This window comes from Salmo salar, chromosome 06 (genome assembly GCF_965601325.2).
Source record: "Salmo salar chromosome 06, fSalSal1, whole genome shotgun sequence".
NCBI classification, from domain to species: Eukaryota; Metazoa; Chordata; class Actinopteri; order Salmoniformes; family Salmonidae; genus Salmo; species Salmo salar.
Window position 1 is genome coordinate 78,249,044 of NC_138296.1, and position 23,260 is coordinate 78,272,303.

General features: G+C 41.9%; 1 protein-coding gene across 3 annotated transcripts in view; it reads left to right on the forward strand.

The window, feature by feature from the left end:
- The first annotated feature begins 4,081 nt into the window (after positions 1-4,081).
- The window catches only part of LOC106608062 (1-phosphatidylinositol 4,5-bisphosphate phosphodiesterase beta-1), a 275,600-nt gene continuing 256,421 nt past the window's right edge, over positions 4,082-23,260 (forward strand). For all 3 annotated transcript variants that reach the window (XM_045720989.2, XM_045720987.2, XM_045720988.2), the window contains exons 1-2: positions 4,082-4,446; positions 19,238-19,315. In XM_045720989.2, coding sequence (XP_045576945.2) covers positions 4,348-4,446; positions 19,238-19,315 — 177 coding nt within the window. In that variant the 5' untranslated portion in view covers positions 4,082-4,347. The remainder of the gene's footprint in view (positions 4,447-19,237; positions 19,316-23,260) is intronic.

Sequence of the window (23,260 nt, forward strand, 5' to 3'; positions counted from 1 at the left end):
ATTGTTGGAAAAATGACTTGTGTCATGCACAAAGGAGATGTCCTAACCGACTTGCCAAATCTATAGTTTGTTCGTTCAAATCTTTTTTAATGAACACACACAAGAATGGTGTATAGGTATAAAAGACAAGTATACACATAAAAGAGCAGACAGAAACAACAAGACCCAGAGTTCTGGGTACAAAACAAATAATACAAAACACGACATACAGAACAAGGACAGGTAGAAAGAAAGAGGGTAGATGTCACCCCCCCCCCCCCCCCCACACACACACACACACACACACCTTATTCCCCCCTATTCCCCTCCCGACTGCTCGGATGGCGGGGCAAGCACATGCTGCCCAAAGGTAGATAAAAAATATTACAATTGAGAGTGCGTTAAAATGTACAAATTCACAGTGCCGACTGGTCCAAGTAAGAGAGGAAAGGCTGCGAGATTTGATCAAATGTTGATAATTTATTGTTCAGAATATATCTAATTCTTTCTAAGTGTACAGTGTTTGCCAGTTCGCTGAGCCATAATTTGGTAGAGGGTGCTTCCCTCCTTTTCCAAAACAACAAGATTAATTAATTTGTCGAAATGAGACTGTAAGAGGTGAGTTGTTTTTGGGGGTTGGTTAATCCGTTTAGGGAATCAGACAGTCCCAGGATTATCAGAAGCGGGTCTGGGTCTATTGAAGTCTCCAGAACTTCAGAGAGGATCCTAAAAATTCCACATCAATACCCATACAAGTTAGAGCATAGGGCAAAGCAGTGGAGTAGTGTACCCTGATCAGCCTGATATGTATCACACATAGGGGATGTACCAGGAAATATCCTATGTAGTTTGGTTTTGGAGTAGTGTAATCTGTGTAATACCTTGAATTGTATGAGATGATGTCTGGAGTTAATGGAGCAGGTGAGGATATACTCCAAGCTATCTTCCCAGTCTGCCACAGAAATATCAGTCCCTTGTTCTTCCTCCCATTTTGCCTTAATGGCATCAGTAGACGGTGCGCTAACAGATTGAAAAGCGTCATATAGATGAGATATCAGTTTGTCTGAGGTGGGGCATATTTCTATGCATCCGTCGAACATGGAAGGTTTAGCATTCCCAAATGTTGGGAGGTGTTTTCTAACATAGTCTCTAATCTGTAGGTATCTGAAAAAGTTACTTCTGGGAAGATTATAAGTTTCCCTCAGCAACTCAAAGGAGGCAAAAAAAACTATAGTTTGTTAACAAGAAATTTGTGGAGTGGTTGAAAAACGAGTTCTAATGACTTTAATGACTTCCAACTTCAACTGTAGCTAAGCACAGGCAGAATCCTAGAGGAAAACCTGGTTCAGTCAGTTTGCCACCAGACACTGGGAGATGAATTCACCTTTCAGCAGGACAATAACCTAAAACACAAGGCCAAATCTAAACTGGAGTTGCTTACTAAGAAGACACTGAACATTCCTGAGTGGCCGAGTTACAGTTTTGACTTAAATCTGCTTGAAAATCTATGACCTGAAAATGGTTATCTAGCAATCATCAACAACCAATTTAGCAGAGCTTGAAGAAGATTGAAAATAACAATGGGAAAGTGTTGCACAATCCAGGTGTGTAAATCTCTTAGAGTGTTACCCAGAAAGACTCACAGCTGTAATCTCTGCCAAAGGTACTTCTATGAAGTATTGATTCAGGGGTGTGATACTTATGTAAATGAGATCTCTCTGTATTTCCTTTTCCTGAAATTTGCTAAATAAAAAAAAGCATGTTTTCACTTTGTCATTATTGGGTATTGTGTGTAGATGAGTGAGAAAAACAAGTAAATTGAATCCATTTTGATTTCAGGCTGTAACACAACAAAATGTGGAATAAGTCAAGAGGTATGAATACTTTCTGAAGGCACTGTATGTGATCGTACACAAACGTAAGCAAGGTTTGCATCATGTTTTCAAATGTAAGAAAGGTTTGCATTATGTTTAAATCAAATGTTATATCTGTTTGGACTTATTGCGGTCAATTTGCAATCTAAAACATATTTTTTTATAATTTTCTGTCCCCCTGACCATCCACTCCAGAAACATTGCGTCTGAATCTAGTGTTTGATGATCCCTGGCCTCTGGTGCAACCTTGTGTGTGGGTTGGAGTATACTGTGCTATTCAGAGAAATGTTACCACACTATTTTTGTGTTAGACAGTTATGGTAGAATAGAGCAATACGAGCTAGCCTAGTGGTTAGAGCGCTGGGCCAGTAACTGAAAGGTCACCCTTTTGAATACCGGAGCTGACAAGGTGAAAAATCTGTTGCTGTGCCCCTGAGCAAGACACTCAACCCTACTTGCTCCAGGAGTGCTGTACAGTGGTGACCCTGGCCTTGAACCCACTCCCTGAAGGTGTCTCTGGGGGAGTTGGGATATGCAAGAAACACAATTCCATTACTAACTTGTGTGTAATAGGACAAATATAAGCACCCCCAAAATGATTATAATCAGCTGGCTGTGGTATCTCAAACCGTATAGCATAGGTATGACAAAATCTTTATTTTTACTGTTCTAATTAGGTTGGTAACCAGTTTATAATAGCAATAAGGCACCTCAGGGGTTTTGTTTTTGTTTCTAAGAACAGCCATTAGCTGTGGTATATTGGCCATATACCACACCCCCTCGGGCCGTCTTGCTTAATTATACTACAAGAAAGCCACTGTTCTTAATATAATTGTATCCACCCTTGGCGATTTGATTCTTGTAAGAGACTGACTCTTAAAAGTGAACTATTTACAACAGTAGAGATCTTTCTCTATATGGTTTCTGAACGCTATATGTGGTTGATTTTTATGGTAGATCTGTGTTTTTATAAGCTGAGTGCAATGCAGTTTCTTTGTTTGGTGTGTAATAAAGCTCTACATCAGACATGAGGCTGTGGGTTATTGAAGGGACACACAACTGACTTCAAATCCATGTTTGTTTGCCCCCAGTGCTACTGTTTACAAAATAGCCCTTTGAAAGATGGACTGAAGCAACATTTCTCTCTTCTCTGGTCTGTCATGTTGACCCACACACACACACACACACACACACACACACACACACACACACACACACACACACACACACACACACACACACACACACACACACACACTAGTCCCAGAGGTGTGTGTGTGTCAGGAGTAATCAATCATTATTGACGTGGGACAAGAAACCAGCACCACCTCCATTTCACACAGACATGAAATCTGTCAGTCAAAGTTTTGACGAGTTTGACATGTTTGATAGCTGGAGTGTCCACTGACCACCAAGAGGAAAACGTCAGTATGAATATTGGTACATTCCTTTTAGGACACTTTAGGAAGCGGTGTGGGCGTTTTGATACCCAGAAGGACCCTGCTTTCTGACAACAAAGTCAAAACTCAAAAAAGCTTTTGACCCAAGTCTCTGTGACTGTGACTATGACTGACAGTCCAGCCCTCTCAGAAGTTGATTTCTTCTCTGCAGCGTGAGTGGGTAGAGTGATGGAGGAGGACCAGTCATTGACTGTCACCATCAGAGAGATGGGAAATGTCTTCTCCAATCAAATCAAGGAGAGAGGGACAACACTTCAAGGTATAAATAATACTATAGAATTGGAGAGAATTGTGAGTCATCTGAAGTTGTGATCCATTGTGTGCTGATGATATCTGTAACAATCCCTATCCTTGTTTCCCATGGAAAAGCATGATGCACTATGTTCTATGTTCAGTACAGTTCAGTCAGGTGACAGTGGAACTAGAGGAGGTCCAACACCTTGTCCATAAAATAATCTGTCAGTAAAAACATCTGTTACATATTGTTTACAATAATTACCCTTCCAACTGTCAGTCAACATCATCACACATCCAAGAGTGCTTGTGGTCAATTTGGCCACTTGTCTCACTTGTGTAACAGTGCTCTCTCGTTCTCGTTGTGTGTGTGTGTGTGTGTGTGTGTGTGTGTGTGTGTGTGTGTGTGTGTGTGTGTGTGTGTGTGTGTGTGTGGTGTTGTCTACTATCCAAGATACCTTGAGCGCAGGGAGGCGCTAGATCACATAGAGCCACTGAACTCGTCCCCCGCATTAACTGTTTTTAAATGGGAGTGCAGACACTCATTCAGTCTCTCTCTCTCTCCCTCTCTTCACCAGCGGACTTCACTCGGTCCCTCCGCTGCGCCTGGAGCTTCAAAGCTAAGAGCCGCTAACCCATGCGGAGATGAGATACTACCAACACTAGTGGGGTTTCGGTCAGCCTACAGTTCTTCTCAGCAGAAGGGTCATTTCGTTTAGGAAAGAAGGCGAAAGGGAGAGAAAGCGGGAAATAATTAAAACCGTTTCTTCTGCTGTCTGTTGAGGAGAGTAGATGAGTCAATGGCCGGAGCTCAGCCAGGAGTTCACGCGCTGCAGCTCAAGCCCGTGTTTGTGAGCGAGAGCCTGAAAAAGGGCAACAAATTTATGAAATGGGATGATGTAAGTATTATTATTTTTTGGTCCGAGTGGACGGGTTTGTCACTGTCCTTTGTGTTGCCAATGTTTGTTACACATTTACCACGGCACTGTAACGCATGTGTTACACATTTACCACGGCACTGTAACGCATGTGTTATACATTTACCACAGTGCAACAGTCTCAACTGGCTGTTTAGGGGAATAGTAAGCTATCGTTTCACCCCGGTTATAGCTTTTTGGCTGGTGACATGAAAGCGCTATAGTTGTGAGTGACTATCTAAAACGTGGAAACAACACAGTTAATTCGAATGTTTGGTTTACGTTTCATGGTGTGCGTGCGTGTATGTTTCTGTCTGTATGTGTGCGCAATCCGTGCGCGTGCGTGCGTGTCTTTTCAGATTGCTCATTGCCTTGAATTAACCGTGTTACAGAGAAAGCTGACACAATAGTGTGATATTGAATCCATAATCGTTTCAAAACGCTATACAGCTCCACCTGTATCTCTACAAAACTATGCCATTGAACGTTATAAACCTCGGGTTGAATGAGTTGTATACTGGTAGCCTATCATCAGTCTCTATTGTAATACCCAATAGCCAGGCCAGACTGGCTGTAGCAGCTAAATGACCTTGATTAAAATGTATTGCGCACCGCCGTTTAGCACGTCTCTGCTAGAAGCATATCGTCTCTGGGTAAGATTAGCTTACATTAAGAGAAGGCTACTTACTGCAAAGCGTTTCTCATAGATATTTCTCATAGCTTAAACAACTTGTTTGTTTTTTTGCCAAGGGAGCCTAAGTAAATAACATAGAATTGTCAAGCAGCCAATTAACAACGGAGTATTTGGTGTGCGTTGGAAATCTGCGTTGGAAATGCCAACTGTGTGAGGGTGATTGCTACAGCGGAACTGTTGACTGATACTGCGGTGTTATCGTTGTCATTGTAGCAGAGCAGCGCAAACAAGCGATGACAGTGTATTCCGATATTTTGATAGGCATCAAACATCGTCACAGTGTCAGTCTAATATGCAAACTACCTTTTTTATACATACACATTAGTGAGTCATTAATAGCAATTAAACATTTCTCTCTCTCCTCTGTCCCCTTTCTCTCCAGTCTCTCTGTCTCTCTCTCTCCTTTCTCCCTCAGTATATGGTGGTATGTTGTGAGGGGTGTGAGGTGTGTGTGTGTTTCCCCATGTTGATGTGTTAGCGTGTGCTAGCCGTGTTTTTGCAGTTTTCGGATTAGGGTGGGGACCTCTTCCATGGCCTCTTTCCAGACCCCACAGCCCACCAAGCCTTTCCTGACAGAGACAGAGGGCAGAGAGAGACACAGGGGAGAGAGAGGGGAGAGAGACACAGGGGAGAGAGAGGGGAGCGAGAGACAGAGGAGATAGAGGGGATCGAGAGACAGAGGGGATAGAGAGAGACAGAGGGGAGAGAGAGAGACAGAGGGGAGAGAGAGGGGAGAGAGAGACAGAGGGGATAGAGAGAGACAGAGGGGATAGAGAGAGACAGAGGGGATAGAGAGAGACAGAGGGGATAGAGAGAGACAGAGGGGATAGAGACAGAGGAGATATAGAGACAGAGGGGATAGAGAGAGACAGAGGGGAGAGAGAGACAGAGGGGATAGAGAGAGACAGAGGGGATAGAGACAGAGGAGATAGAGAGACAGAGGGGATAGAGAGAGACAGAGGGGATAGAGACAGAGGAGATAGAGAGACAGAGGGGATAGAGAGAGACAGAGGGGATAGAGACAGAGGAGATAGAGAGACAGAGGGGATAGAGAGAGACAGAGGAGATAGAGAGACAGGGGGGATAGAGAGAGAAATAGGAGATAGAGAGAGACAGAGGGGAGAGAGAGACAGAGGGGATAGAGAGAGACAGAGGGGAGAGAGACAGAGGAGATAGAGAGAGACAGAGGAGATAGAGAGAGACAGAGGGGATAGAGAGACAGAGGGGATAGAGACAGAGGAGATAGAGAGACAGAGGGGAGAGAGAGACAGAGGAGATAGAGAGAGACAGAGGGGATAGAGACAGAGGAGATAGAGAGAGACAGAGGAGATAGAGAGAGACAGAGGGGATAGAGAGACAGAGGGGAGAGAGACAGAGGAGATAGAGAGAGACAGAGGGGATAGAGACAGAGGAGATAGAGAGACAGAGGGGATAGAGAGAGACAGAGGAGATAGAGAGACAGAGGGGATAGAGAGAGACAGAGGGGAGAGAGAGAGAGACAGAGGAGATAGAGAGAGACAGAGGGGATAGAGAGAGAGAGGAGATAGAGAGAGACAGAGGAGATAGAGAGAGACAGAGGGGATAGAGAGAGACAGAGGGGAGAGAGAGAGACAGAGGGGATAGAGAGACAGAGGGGAGAGAGAAACACAGGGGAGAGAGAGGGACAGAGGGGAGCGAGAGAGACAGAGGGGATAGAGAGAGACAGATGGGATAGAGAGAGTCAGAGGGGGGAGAGAGAGAGACAGAGGGGATAGAGAGAGACAGAGGGGGAGAGAGAGAGAGAGGGGAGAGAGAGAGACAGAGGGGATAGAGAGAGTCAGAGGGGGAGAGAGAGAGAGACAGAGGGGAGAGAGATACAGAGGGGATAGAGAGAGACAGAGGGGAGAGAGAGAGACCGAGGGGATAGAGAGAGTCAGAGGGGGGATAGAGAGAGACAGAGGGGATAGAGAGAGTCAGAGGGGGAGAGAGAGAGACAGAGGGGATAGAGAGAGAGACAGAGGGGATAGAGAGAGACAGATGGGATAGAGAGAGACAGAGGGGGGAGAGAGAGAGACAGATGGGAGAGAGAGAGAGACAGAGGGGATAGAGAGAGACATTGGGGATAGAGAGAGACAGATGGGAGAGAGAGAGACAGAGGGGGGATAGAGAGAGACAGAGGGGATAGAGAGAGACAGAGGGGATAGAGAGAGACAGATGGGAGAGAGAGAGACAGAGGGGATAGAGAGAGTCAGAGGGGGGAGAGAGAGAGACAGAGGGGATAGAGAGAGACAGATGGGAGAGAGAGAGAGACAGGGGGGATAGAGAGAGACAGTGGGGATAGAGAGAGACAGATGGGAGAGAGAGAGAGACAGAGGGGATAGAGAGAGTCAGAGGGGATAGAGAGAGACAGATGGGAGAGAGAGAGACAGAGGGGATAGAGAGAGTCAGAGGGGGGAGAGAGAGAGACAGAGGGGATAGAGATACAGAGGGGATAGAGAGAGTCAGAGGGGGGAGAGAGAGAGAGACAGAGGGGATAGAGAGAGACAGTGGGGATAGAGAGAGACAGATGGGAGAGAGAGAGACAGAGGGGATAGAGAGAGTCAGAGGGGATAGAGAGAGTCAGAGGGGGGAGAGAGAGAGAGACAGAGGGGATAGAGATACAGAGGGGATAGAGAGAGACAGATGGGAGAGAGAGAGAGACAGATGGGAGAGAGAGAGACAGATGGGATAGAGAGAGACAGATGGGAGAGAGAGAGACAGATGGGATAGAGAGAGACAGAGGGGGGAGAGAGAGAGACAGATGGGATAGAGAGAGACAGAGGGGGAGAGAGAGACAGATGGGAGAGAGAGAGACAGATGGGATAGAGAGAGACAGATGGGATAGAGAGAGACAGATGGGATAGAGAGAGACAGAGGGGATAGAGAGAGACAGATGGGAGAGAGAGAGACAGATGGGATAGAGAGAGACAGATGGGAGAGAGAGAGACAGATGGGATAGAGATACAGAGTGGATAGAGAGAGAGTGGGGGGAGAGAGAGACAGATGGGATAGAGAGAGACAGATGGGAGAGAGAGAGACAGATGGGAGAGAGAGAGACAGATGGGATAGAGATACAGAGGGGATAGAGAGAGACAGTGGGGAGAGAGAGAGACAGAGGAGAGAGAGAGACAGATGGGATAGAGAGAGACAGATGGGAGAGAGAGAGACAGAGGGGAGAGAGAGAGACAGAGGGGATAGAGAGAGACAGAGGGGGGAGAGAGAGAGAGACAGATGGGATAGAGAGAGACAGAGGGGGGAGAGAGAGAGACAGAGAGGATAGAGAGAGACAGAGGGGATAGAGAGACAGATGGGAGAGAGAGAGACAGATGGGATAGAGAGAGACAGAGAGGATAGAGAGAGACAGAGGGGATAGAGAGACAGATGGGAGAGAGAGAGACAGATGGGATAGAGAGAGACAGAGGGGATAGAGAGAGACAGAGGGGATAGAGAGAGACAGATGGGATAGAGAGAGACAGATGGGAGAGAGAGAGACAGATGGGAGAGAGAGAGACAGAGGGGATAGAGAGAGACAGATGGGATAGAGAGAGACAGATGGGATAGAGAGAGACAGAGGGGATAGAGAGAGATGGGGGATAGAGAGAGACAGAGGGGATAGAGAGAGACAGATGGGATAGAGAGAGACAGATGGGATAGAGAGAGACAGATGGGAGAGAGAGAGACAGATGGGAGAGAGAGAGACAGAGGGGATAGAGAGAGACAGATGGGATAGAGAGAGACAGATGGGATAGAGAGAGACAGAGGGGATAGAGAGAGACAGAGGGGATAGAGAGAGACAGATGGGATAGAGAGAGACAGATGGGAGAGAGAGAGACAGATGGGATAGAGATACAGAGGGGATAGAGAGAGACAGTGGGGGGAGAGAGAGAGACAGAGGCAGACAGATATAGATCATCCAGTAAGTTCAAAATCAAAACCTTTCCCCTGTCTCAGCTGGATGTCAGAAAATAAGTGTCATGGTAACCATGGGGAACCTTGACCATACATGACCAAACAGTGGAGCAAGAAGAGTGGAGTGATTGGTACGATATTGAGCCGAGATGGAAACAAAATCCTCTCAGCATGGTGGAGATGGCATGGAGTGGCCAGAATGCAGTTATTGTATTACAGATGTAGGATCTTAATTTAATCACTCTTTTGTTGCTGAGAATTGTCCTATCACACAGTTATATCAACAGTATCACACTTTTCATGTAGCTTACTTTTGGCCAGCTAAAAGCCTAACCACAGATCAAGCAACATTAGGGACAAATGGTTCAGGTTTATTTTGCTGTGACAATATAGATCAAATTAAAATCCTACATATGTACACTGTCTGACACAAGTGTTGTAGAGCAAGGAGAAAGGAAGAAGGAAAGAGAGGGAGAGGGAAGGGAGGGTAGAGGGAAGGGAGGGAGGGGGGAGAGAGGGAGAGGGAAGGGAGGGAAAGAAAGACAGAGAAGTAGAGAGGAAGCAGGAAAGTATTTCTCATACCAAATCCTTTTTGTGGGTTTGAAGACAGTTTTACTTCGTAGACTCCATCTGTCTGTACTGCTAATCACCCAGACATTGTTATAATACAGAAGCTAAACAATCAGAACAAGTTGTACTCTCTCCATCCCTATTTTTAGGCTATGGCTAATGGCATGGAACACCACAGTGAGGGGTGAATTCCGACGTCCACGGAGGATGTCCCAACTCTGTCTGCCTGCTTCCCTCTGTCCCTTCACTCAAAGGAGAGCTGAGACAAAACCTCTTAACGATCACAAGTACTCCTAAATTGGAAAAACACCTTGTAATGATGACGATTTCCTTCCCTGGTGTAAGATTTTGTCCCGAAGAAATTGAGAAAACCTTTTAGCTCTTAAGACTAGTCTATCCTCTGAGATGTGTGTGAATGCAGACCCAGAGAGTGAGAGTCAGTGAGTCACCCCCCCAATGATAGCCTCTGAGGAAGTCATAATGACTTCATGTGTGTAGCTGTGGCCAGGGAGAGTTGGGACATTAAGAAGATGAGAAGCTGGTGAAAATGCAGCCTGGTGGAACCATGTGAAATATAATGATGAACGCAGCGATCAGGCTTGTTCCACCAGGCTTGTGAAAATGGCTGTTTTCACATCATTAAGCAGATTGTCAATGGCCACCAGCCATCTTTAGCTCTCTCAGCCTGATGTTACAACATAATCCATCAGTCCTCCGTGAAGCTTAGGACTAATGGGAAAGTCGTTTTTTTCAACCGGTGACAAACACTACAACCATGGCCATAGTCTTAATATGTCATTATTATCATCGACTCTTTATACCAGGACTTGATATAGTGCATCTTCCCTCTGATTTGTCATGAGACATGGTATGTTCTTCATGTGTGTAAATTGACCAAAACAATCCTTCTTGAATCTGTTACAGAGTCACAACGAATCGTTGTTGCCATAGCAAACGTCACCATAGCAAGTGCACCATAGCAAACCATTTTCAGCATCTTGCAAATTGATGTTTTCTTGTTATGTCTGTCTGTCTGTCTGTCTGTCTGTCTGTCTGTCTGTCTGTCTGTCTGTCTGTCTGTCTGTCTGTCTGTCTGTCTGTCTGTCTGTCTGTCTGTCTGTCTGTCTGTCTGTCTGTCTGTCTCTTCCAGGTCCCTCTTTGTTTATCGCTTTTGCTTGTCTCTCACACATTCATTCTTTCCGCCTCCCTCCCTCCCTCCCTCCCTCCCTCCCTCCCTCCCTCCCTCCCTCCCTCCCTCCCTCCCTCCCTCCCTCCGTCCGTCCGTCCGTCTGCTTTCTGTAATAGAGTAGGATCGATACGATAGCAGTCAGTTCTGGTCAGAGGGGTCAGTGTGTACATCAGGTACCACCATTTCAGTTCTGTCTTGCTGGTTTCCGCTGTTAAAGATGACCAGAGGCCAGTGATGATCTGTCACCTCTACAGAGCTGCCCCCAGTCAGACAGCTATAGGTCCTAGACATACAGTATAATAAATACTAGACATCTAGGGCCAGTTTCCCGGATCCAGATTAATTGCTTAATTGTCTTAGGAACCACACCAGTGAGGAAGCACCTGCTTTCAATATATTTTGTATCCCTAATTTACTCAAGTGTTTCCTTTATTTTGGCAGTTACCTGTATATAATCTGCACCATAACATGATGTCATAGAACACATCCTTCAACATATTGAACAACATACAGTCGTAGACCTATACCATACAGTCATAGACCTATACCACACAGTCGTAGACCTATACCATACAGTCATAGAACTATACCATACAGTAGTAGACCTATACTATACAGTCGTAGACCTATACCATACAGTCGTAGACCTATACCATACAGTAGTAGACCTATACTATACAGTCGTAGACCTATACAATACAGTCGTAGACCTATACTATACAGTAGTAGACCTATACCATACAGTCATAGACCTATACCATACAGTCATAGACCTATACTATACAGTCATAGACCTATACCATACAGTCATAGACCTATACCATACAGTAGTAGACCTATACTATACAGTCGTAGACCTATACCATACAGTCATAGACCAATACCATACAGTAGTAGACCTATACTATACAGTCATAGACCTATACCATACAGTAGTAGACCTATACTATACAGTCATAGACCTATACTATACAGTCATAGACCTACACTATACAGTCGTAGATCTATACCATACAGTCATAGACCTATACCATACAGTAGTAGACCTATACTATACAGTCATAGAGCTATACCATACAGTAGTAGACCTATACTATACAGTCATAGACCTATACTATACAGTCCGAGACCTATACTATACAGTCGAAGATCTATACCATACAGTCATAGACCTATACCATACAGTCATAGACCTATACTATACAGTCATAGACCTATACCATACAGTAGTAGACCTATACCATACAGTAGTAGACCTATACTATACAGTCATAGACCTATACTATACAGTCGTAGACCTATACTATACAGTCGTAGATCTATACCATACAGTCGTAGACCTATACCATACAGTCATAGACCTATGCCATACAGTCATAGACCTATACCATACGGTAGTAGACCTATACCATACAGTAGTAGACCTATACTATACAGTCATAGACCTATACCATACAGTCATAGACCTATACCATACAGTCATAGACCTATACCATACAGTCGTAGATCTATACCATACAGTCATAGACCTATACCATACAGTCATAGACCTATACCATACAGTCATAGACCTATACCATACAGTCATAGACCTATACCATACAGTCGTAGATCTATACCATACAGTCATAGACCTATACCATACAGTCATAGACCTATACCATACAGTCATAGACCTATACCATACAGTCGTAGATCTATACCATACAGTCGTAGACCTATACCATACAGTCGTAGACCTATTCCATACAGTCATAGACCTATACCATACAGTCATAGACCTATACCATACAGTCATAGACCTATACTATACAGTCATAGATCTATACCATACAGTCATAGACCTATACCATACAGTCATAGACCTATACCATACAGTCATAGACCTATACCATACAGTCATAGACCTATACCATACAGTCATAGATCTATACCATACAGTCATAGACCTATACCATCAGTCATAGACCTATACCATACAGTCATAGACCTATACCATACAGTCGTAGACCTATACCATACAGTCATAGACCTATACCATACAGTCATAGATCTATACCATACAGTCTTAGACCTATACCATATAGTCATAGACCTATACCATACAGTCATAGATCTATACCATACAGTCATAGACCTATACCATACAGTCGTAGACCTATACCATACAGTCATAGACCTATACCATACAGTCATAGACCTATACCATACAGTCATAGACCTATACCATACAGTCATAGACCTATACCATACAGTCGTAGATCTATACCATACAGTCATAGACCTATACCATACAGTAGTAGACCTATACTATACAGTCATAGAGCTATACCATACAGTAGTAGACCTATACTATACAGTCATAGACCTATACTATAAAGTCCGAGACCTATACTATACAGTCGAAGATCTATACCATACAGTCATAGACCTATACCATACAGTCATAGACCTATACTATACAGTCATAGACCTATACCATACAGTAGTAGACCTATACCATACAGTAGTAGACCTATACTATACAGTCATAGACCTATACTATACAGTCCTAGACCTATACTATACAGTCATAGATCTATACCATACAGTCGTAGACCTATACCATACAGTCATAGACCTATGCCATACAGTCATAGACCTATACCATACGGTAGTAGACCTATACCACACAGTAGTAGACCTATACTATACAGTCATAGACCTATACCATACAGTCATAGACCTATACCATACAGTCATAGACCTATACCATACAGTCGTAGACCTATACCATACAGTCATAGACCTATACCATACAGTCATAGACCTATACCATACAGTCATAGATCTATACCATACAGTCATAGACCTATACCATCAGTCATAGACCTATACCATACAGTCATAGACCTATACCATACAGTCGTAGACCTATACCATACAGTCATAGACCTATACCATACAGTCATAGATCTATACCATACAGTCTTAGGCCTATACCATATAGTCATAGACCTATACCATACAGTCATAGATCTATACCATACAGTCATAGACCTATACCATACAGTCGTAGACCTATACCATACAGTCATAGACCTATACCATACAGTCATAGACCTATACCATACAGTCATAGATCTATACCATACAGTCTTAGACCTATACCATACAGTCGTAGATCTATACCATACAGTCATAGACCTATACTATACAGTCGTAGATCTATACCATACAGTCGTAGACCTATACCATACAGTCATAGACCTATACTATACAGTCATAGACCTATACCATACAGTCATAGACCTATACCATACAGTCATAGATCTATACCATACAGTCTTAGACCTATACCATATAGTCATAGACCTATACCATACAGTCATAGATCTATACCATACAGTCATAGACCTATACCATACAGTCGTAGACCTATACCATACAGTCATAGACCTATACCATACAGTCATAGACCTATACCATACAGTCATAGATCTATACCATACAGTCTTAGACCTATACCATACAGTCGTAGATTTATACCATACAGTCATAGACCTATACTATACAGTCGTAGATCTATACCATACAGTCGTAGACCTATACCATACAGTCATAGACCTATACTATACAGTCATAGACCTATACCATACAGTCATAGACCTATACTATACAGTCATAGACCTATACCATAAGGTCATAGACCTATACCATACAGTCATAGATCTATACCATAAAGTAGTAGACCTATACCATACAGTCATAGACCTATACCATACAGTCATAGACCTATACCATACAGTCATAGACCTATACCATACAGTCGTAGACCTATACTATACAGTCGTAGATCTATACCATACAGTAGTAGACCTATACCATACAGTCATAGACCTATATCATACAGTCGTAGACCTATACCATACAGTCGTAGATCTATACCATACAGTCATAGACCTATACTATACAGTCGTAGATCTATACCATACAGTCGTAGACCTATACCATACAGTCATAGACCTATACTATACAGTCATAGACCTATACCATACAGTCATAGACCTATACTATACAGTCATAGACCTATACCATACAGTCATAGACCTATACCATACAGTCATAGATCTATACCATACAGTAGTAGACCTATACCATACAGTCATAGACCTATACCATACAGTCGTAGACCTATACTATACAGTCGTAGATCTATACCATACAGTAGTAGACCTATACCATACAGTCATAGATCTATACCATACAGTAGTAGACCTATACCATACAGTCATAGACCTATACCATACAGTCATAGACCTATACCATACAGTCATAGACCTATACCATACAGTCGTAGACCTATACCATACAGTCATAGACCTATACCATACAGTCATAGACCTATACCATACAGTCATAGACCTATACCATACAGTAGTAGACCTATACCATACAGTCATAGACCTATACCATACAGTTATGGACCTATACCATACAGTCGTAGACCTATACTATACAGTCGTAGATTTATACCATACAGTAGTAGACCTATACTATACAGTCGTAGATCTATACCATACAGTCGTAGACCTATACCATACAGTCATAGACCTATACTATACAGTCATAGACCTATACCATACAGTCATAGACCTATACTATACAGTCATAGACCTATACCATAAGGTCATAGACCTATACCATACAGTCATAGATCTATACCATAAAGTAGTAGACCTATACCATACAGTCATAGACCTATACCATACAGTCATAGACCTATACCATACAGTCATAGACCTATACCATACAGTCGTAGACCTATACTATACAGTCGTAGATCTATACCATACAGTAGTAGACCTATACCATACAGTCATAGACCTATATCATACAGTCGTAGACCTATACCATACAGTCGTAGATCTATACCATACAGTCATAGACCTATACTATACAGTCGTAGATCTATACCATACAGTCGTAGACCTATACCATACAGTCATAGACCTATACTATACAGTCATAGACCTATACCATACAGTCATAGACCTATACTATACAGTCATAGACCTATACCATACAGTCATAGACCTATACCATACAGTCATAGATCTATACCATACAGTAGTAGACCTATACCATACAGTCATAGACCTATACCATACAGTCGTAGACCTATACTATACAGTCGTAGATCTATACCATACAGTAGTAGACCTATACCATACAGTCATAGATCTATACCATACAGTAGTAGACCTATACCATACAGTCATAGACCTATACCATACAGTCATAGACCTATACCATACAGTCATAGACCTATACCATACAGTCGTAGACCTATACCATACAGTCATAGACCTATACCATACAGTCATAGACCTATACCATACAGTCATAGACCTATACCATACAGTAGTAGACCTATACCATACAGTCATAGACCTATACCATACAGTTATGGACCTATACCATACAGTCGTAGACCTATACTATACAGTCGTAGATCTATACCATACAGTAGTAGACCTATACCATACAGTCGTAGATCTATACCATACAGTCGTAGACCTATACCATACAGTCGTAGACCTATTCCATACAGTCATAGACCTATACCATACAGTCATAGACCTATACCATACAGTCATAGACCTATACTATACAGTCATAGATCTATACCATACAGTCATAGACCTATACCATACAGTCATAGACCTATACCATACAGTCATAGACCTATACCATACAGTCATAGACCTATACCATACAGTCATAGATCTATACCATACAGTCATAGACCTATACCATCAGTCATAGACCTATACCATACAGTCATAGACCTATACCATACAGTCGTAGACCTATACCATACAGTCATAGACCTATACCATACAGTCATAGATCTATACCATACAGTCTTAGACCTATACCATATAGTCATAGACCTATACCATACAGTCATAGATCTATACCATACAGTCATAGACCTATACCATACAGTCGTAGACCTATACCATACAGTCATAGACCTATACCATACAGTCATAGACCTATACCATACAGTCATAGATCTATACCATACAGTCTTAGACCTATACCATACAGTCGTAGATCTATACCATACAGTCATAGACCTATACTATACAGTCGTAGATCTATACCATACAGTCGTAGACCTATACCATACAGTCATAGACCTATACTATACAGTCATAGACCTATACCATACAGTCATAGACCTATACTATACAGTCATAGACCTATACCATACAGTCATAGACCTATACCATACAGTCATAGATCTATACCATACAGTAGTAGACCTATACCATACAGTCATAGACCTATACCATACAGTCATAGACCTATACCATACAGTCATAGACCTATACCATACAGTCGTAGACCTATACTATACAGTCGTAGATCTATACCATACAGTAGTAGACCTATACCATACAGTCATAGACCTATACCATACAGTCATAGACCTATACCATACAGTCGTAGATCTATACCATACAGTCATAGACCTATACTATACAGTCGTAGATCTATACCATACAGTCGTAGACCTATACCATACAGTCATAGACCTATACTATACAGTCATAGACCTATACCATACAGTCATAGACCTATACTATACAGTCATAGACCTATACCATACAGTCATAGACCTATACCATACAGTCATAGATCTATACCATACAGTAGTAGACCTATACCATACAGTCATAGACCTATACCATACAGTCATAGACCTATACCATACAGTCATAGACCTATACCATACAGTCGTAGACCTATACTATACAGTCGTAGATCTATACCATACAGTAGTAGACCTATACCATACAGTCATAGACCTATACCATACAGTCATAGACCTATACCATACAGTCATAGACCTATACTATACAGTCATAGACCTATACCATACAGTAGTAGACCTATACCATACAGTCATAGATCTATACCATACAGTCATATACCTATACCATACAGTCATAGACCTATACTATACAGTCGTAGATCTATACCATACAGTCATAGACCAATACCATACAGTCATAGACCTATACCATCAGTCGTAGACCTATACCATACAGTCATAGATCTATACCATACAGTCGTAGACCTATACCATACAGTCATAGATCTATACCATACAGTCTTAGACCTATACCATACAGTCATAGACCCATACCATACAGTCATAGACCTATACCATAGAGTCGTAGACCTATACTATACAGTCGTAGATCTATACCATACAGTCATAGACCTATACCATACAGTCATAGACCTATACCATACAGTCATATACCTATACCATACAGTCATAGACCTATACCATACAGTCATAGATCTATACCATACAATAGTAGACCTATACCATACAGTCATAGACCTATACCATACAGTCATAGACCTATACCATACAGTCATATACCTATACCATACAGTCATAGACCTATACTATACAGTCGTAGACCTATACCATACAGTCATAGACCTATACCATACAGTCATAGACCTATACCATACAGTCATAGACCTATACCATACAGTCATAGACCTATACCATACAGTCGTAGACCTATACCATACAGTCATAGACCTATACCATACAGTCATAGACCTATACCATACAGTCATAGACCTATACCATACAGTCGTAGATCTATACCATACAGTCGTAGACCTATACCATACAGTCGTAGATCTATACCATACAGTCGTAGATCTATACCATACAGTCGTAGATCTATATAATATTTTCTCAGAAAACCATTAGGTCTGGTTCTGTGATGCAACATGGCGATATGGGAATCGTTTAAAAGAGTCCCATCTTCACAGTGTATTCAATGGTGTTGTATATAATCCTGTGTGATTATTCAGGGCAAGGAAGGACAGACAGGGAGATAATCATCCAGTTTGTTCAGCTGAGAGCTGCGCTGGGCTGGCGACTACGGACAGAAACGCCACAGCTTTTTATAGAAACAGCCAATAATATCTGCAGTTGCTATGTAAAGACGGCACTGACCTAGGGCTGCCAATCTGTGTGTGTGTGCGTGTGCGCGCGTGTGTGTGTGTCGTGTGTGTGTGTGTGTGTGTGTGTGTGTAGGATGGTGTCTCTCACAGACAATAACATACACGGCAGCTTACTCCTTTTTCTATTGCACACACACACACACATACACACACACACACACACACACACACACACACACACACACACACACACACACACACACACACACACACACACACACACACACACACACACAGCACACACACACACACACACACACACACACACACACACACTCACACACACACACACACACACACACACCTTTCCCTCTCTCACAAATGGTACCTTTCTCTCTCTACAGGACTCTACTACGGTGACCCCTGTGACCTTACAAGTCGACCCCCAGGGCTACTTCCTGTACTGGACTGACCAGAACAAGGTAAGAACAAAGATATTACACGGAAGCAAGATAATAACAAAGATATTACACGGAAGCAAGATAATAACAAAGATATTACACGGAAGGAAGATAATAACAAATGGTTACACGTTCAGTGACATCCCATTTCCTTCTCAAAGATCAAGAGGACTTGGGTTGATCCAGGAAACAGTTGATTATTTTATTGGTGAGATGTTAGAGATACTCTTCATTTAGAAGGAAATACATTTAGGAGAAATCGGGTTGTCCTTATTGTGACACTGAAAGAAAAGAAAACATGACATACAATCCTAAGCATACTTACTTCTTGGTCACCTCCCTGACCAAGGCCCTTCTCCCCCAATTGCTGTTTTGGGCAGGCGGTCAGCTCGCAGAAGAATCTTGGTGCTTCCAAACTTCTTCCATTTAAGAATGATGGAGGCCACTGTGTTCTTGGGGACCTTCAATGCTGCCAAAATGTTTTGGTACCCTTCCCCAGATCTGTGCCTCGACACAATCCTGTCTCAGGGCTCTACGGACAATTCCTTCGACCTCATGGCTTGGTTTTTGCTCTGACATGCACTGTCAACTGTGGGACCACAGGTGGACTCTAATCAAGTTGTAGAAACATCTCAAGGATGATCAATGGAAACAGGATGCACCTGAGCTCAATTTCGAGTCTCATAGCAAAGTGTCTGAATACTTTTGTAAATAAGCTATTTCTGTTTCGTTTTTTTGATAAATGTGTAAACCTGTTTTCACTTTGTCATTATGGGGTATTGTGTGTAGATTGCTGAGGAAAGTGTTTTATTTAATCCATTTTAGAATAAGGCTGTAACGTAACAAAATTAGGAAAAAGTCAAGGGGTCTGAATACTTTCCGAAAGCATTGTATACTAGCTTTACCTCCTCACTGCAGTCCTATACTTTATGTGATGTGAACTGAGCTGAATCAGTGACATTTACACTGGCAGTTATTCCTAAAAAGTTCTTCTTTATTACCACGACCAGTCAGACAGGAGATGAGAGGAGAGGAGAGGGGAAGAGTGGGGAAACCCCTCTGTTATAACCATTATCCCTAAAGAGCAAAAGCTATTAGTGAAGAGGACAGGAGAAGACCAGAGGTGAGTGTGTGTGCGTGTGTGTGTGCGTGTGCATGTGTGTGTGTGTGTGTGCCCGTGCCTGTGTGTGTGTACACATATGCCAGGGTTGGTGCGTGCTTGCATGTGTGCCAGGGCCCGTGTGTGTGTGTGTGTGTGTGTGTGGTGTGTGTGGTGTGTGTGTGTGTGCGGTGTGTGTGTGTGTGTGTGTGTGTGTGTGTGTGTGTGTGTGTGTGTGTGTTTACTGAGGAGTGAGGAGGTGGAGTCTCAGTCAGCAGCCCTGTCCCTGCCCAGGTCTGGTGGTATGGTGAAATACCTCCATTTGTTCCAACAAATAATCAATGGCTCTGCTACGCCGCCTATTAATTACAGTAACTCTGACTGGCTCTGCTGAGGCACACAAACACACACACACACACACACACACACACACCACACACACACACACACACACACACACACACACACACACACACACACACACACACACACACACACACACATACACACACAAACACACACACCTCCAGACACGTAGGGAATATAAAGGCAGAGAGTCATCAGCTATATCTCAGTACATGAATACAGTCATCAGCTATATCTCAGTATATAAACACAGAGAGTCATCAGCTATATCTCAGTATATAAACACAGAGAGTCATCAGCTATATCTCAGTATATAAACACAGAGAGTCATCAGCTATATCTCAGTATATAAACACAGAGAGTCATCAGCTATATCTCAGTATATAAACACAGAGAGTCATCAGCTATATCTCAGTATATAAACACAGAGAGTCATCAGCTATATCTCAGTATATAAACACAGAGAGTCATCAGCTATATCTCAGTATATAAACACAGAGAGTCATCAGCTATATCTCAGTATATAAACACAGAGAGTCATCAGCTATATCTCAGTATATAAATACAGAGAGTCATCAGCTATATCTCAGTATATAAACACAGAGAGTCATCAGCTATATCTCAGTATATAAACACAGAGAGTCATCAGCTATATCTCAGTATATAAACACAGAGAGTCATCAGCTATATCTCAGTATATAAACACAGAGAGTCATCAGCTATATCTCAGTATATAAACACAGAGAGTCATCAGCTATATCTCAGTATATAAACACAGAGAGTCATCAGCTATATCTCAGTATATAAATATAGAGAGTCATCAGCTATATCTCAGAATATAAACACAGAGAGTCATCAGCTATATCTCAGTATATAAATATAGAGAGTCATCAGCTATATCTCAGTATATAAATACAGTCATCAGCTATATCTCAGTATATAAACACAGAGAGTCATCAGCTATATCTCAGTATATAAACACAGAGAGTCATCAGCTATATCTCAGTATATAAACACAGAGAGTCATCAGCTATATCTCAGTATATAAACACAGAGAGTCATCAGCTATATCTCAGTATATAAACACAGAGAGTCATCAGCTATATCTCAGTATATAAATACAGTCATCAGCTATATCTCAGTATATAAACACAGAGTCATCAGCTATATCTCAGTATATAAATACAGAGTCATCAGCTATATCTCAGTATATAAATACAGTCATCAGCTATATCTCAGTATATAAACACAGAGAGTCATCAGCTATATCTCAGTATATAAATACAGATTTATCAGCTATATCTCAGTATATAAATACAGAGAGTCATCAGCTATATCTCAGTATATAAATACAGATTTATCAGCTATATCTCAGTATATAAATACAGAGAGTCATCAGCTATATCTCAGTATATAAACACAGAGAGTCATCAGCTATATCTCAGTATATAAATACAGAGAGTCATCAGCTATATCTCAGTATATAAACACAGAGAGTCATCAGCTATATCTCAGTATATAAACACAGAGAGTCATCAGCTATATCTCAGTATATAAACACAGAGAGTCATCAGCTATATCTCAGTATATAAACACAGAGAGTCATCAGCTATATCTCAGTATATAAACACAGAGAGTCATCAGCTATATCTCAGTATATAAACACAGAGAGTCATCAGCTATATCTCAGTATATAAACACAGAGAGTCATCAGCTATATCTCAGTATATAAACACAGAGAGTCATCAGCTATATCTCAGTATATAAACACAGAGAGTCATCAGCTATATCTCAGTATATAAACACAGAGAGTCATCAGCTATATCTCAGTATATAAACACAGAGAGTCATCAGCTATATCTCAGTATATAAACACAGAGAGTCATCAGCTATATCTCAGTATATAAACACAGAGAGTCATCAGCTATATCTCAGTATATAAATACAGAGAGTCGTCAGCTATATCTCAGTATATAAATACAGAGAGTCATCAGCTATATCTCAGTATATAAACACAGAGAGTCATCAGCTATATCTCAGTATAGAAATACAGATTTATCATCTATATCTCAAATAAAATAAAATCACATTTTATTGGTCACATACACATATTTAGCAGAAATGATTGTTTTCCTAGCTCCAACAGTGCAGTAATATCTAACAATATATCTAATCTAATACAGAGTTGCTACTGACCCTGATTTACACTACACTCAGAATGAGAAAGAGTGTGTGTTATTGTCCTCATCCAGAGACATCCACAGTGTGTGTGTGTGTGTGTGTGTGTGTGTGTGTGAGTGTGTGTGTGTGTGTGTGTGTGTGTGTGTGTGTGTGTGTGTGTGTGTGTGTGGTGCATTCGGCGGAAAGTATTCAGACCCCTTAAGCGTTTCCACCTGTTGTTACGTTACAGCCTTATTCTAAATGTTATTTAATTGTTTTTTCCCCTCATCAATGTATACACAATACCCCATAATGACAAAGCAAAAACAGTTTTTTTGAAA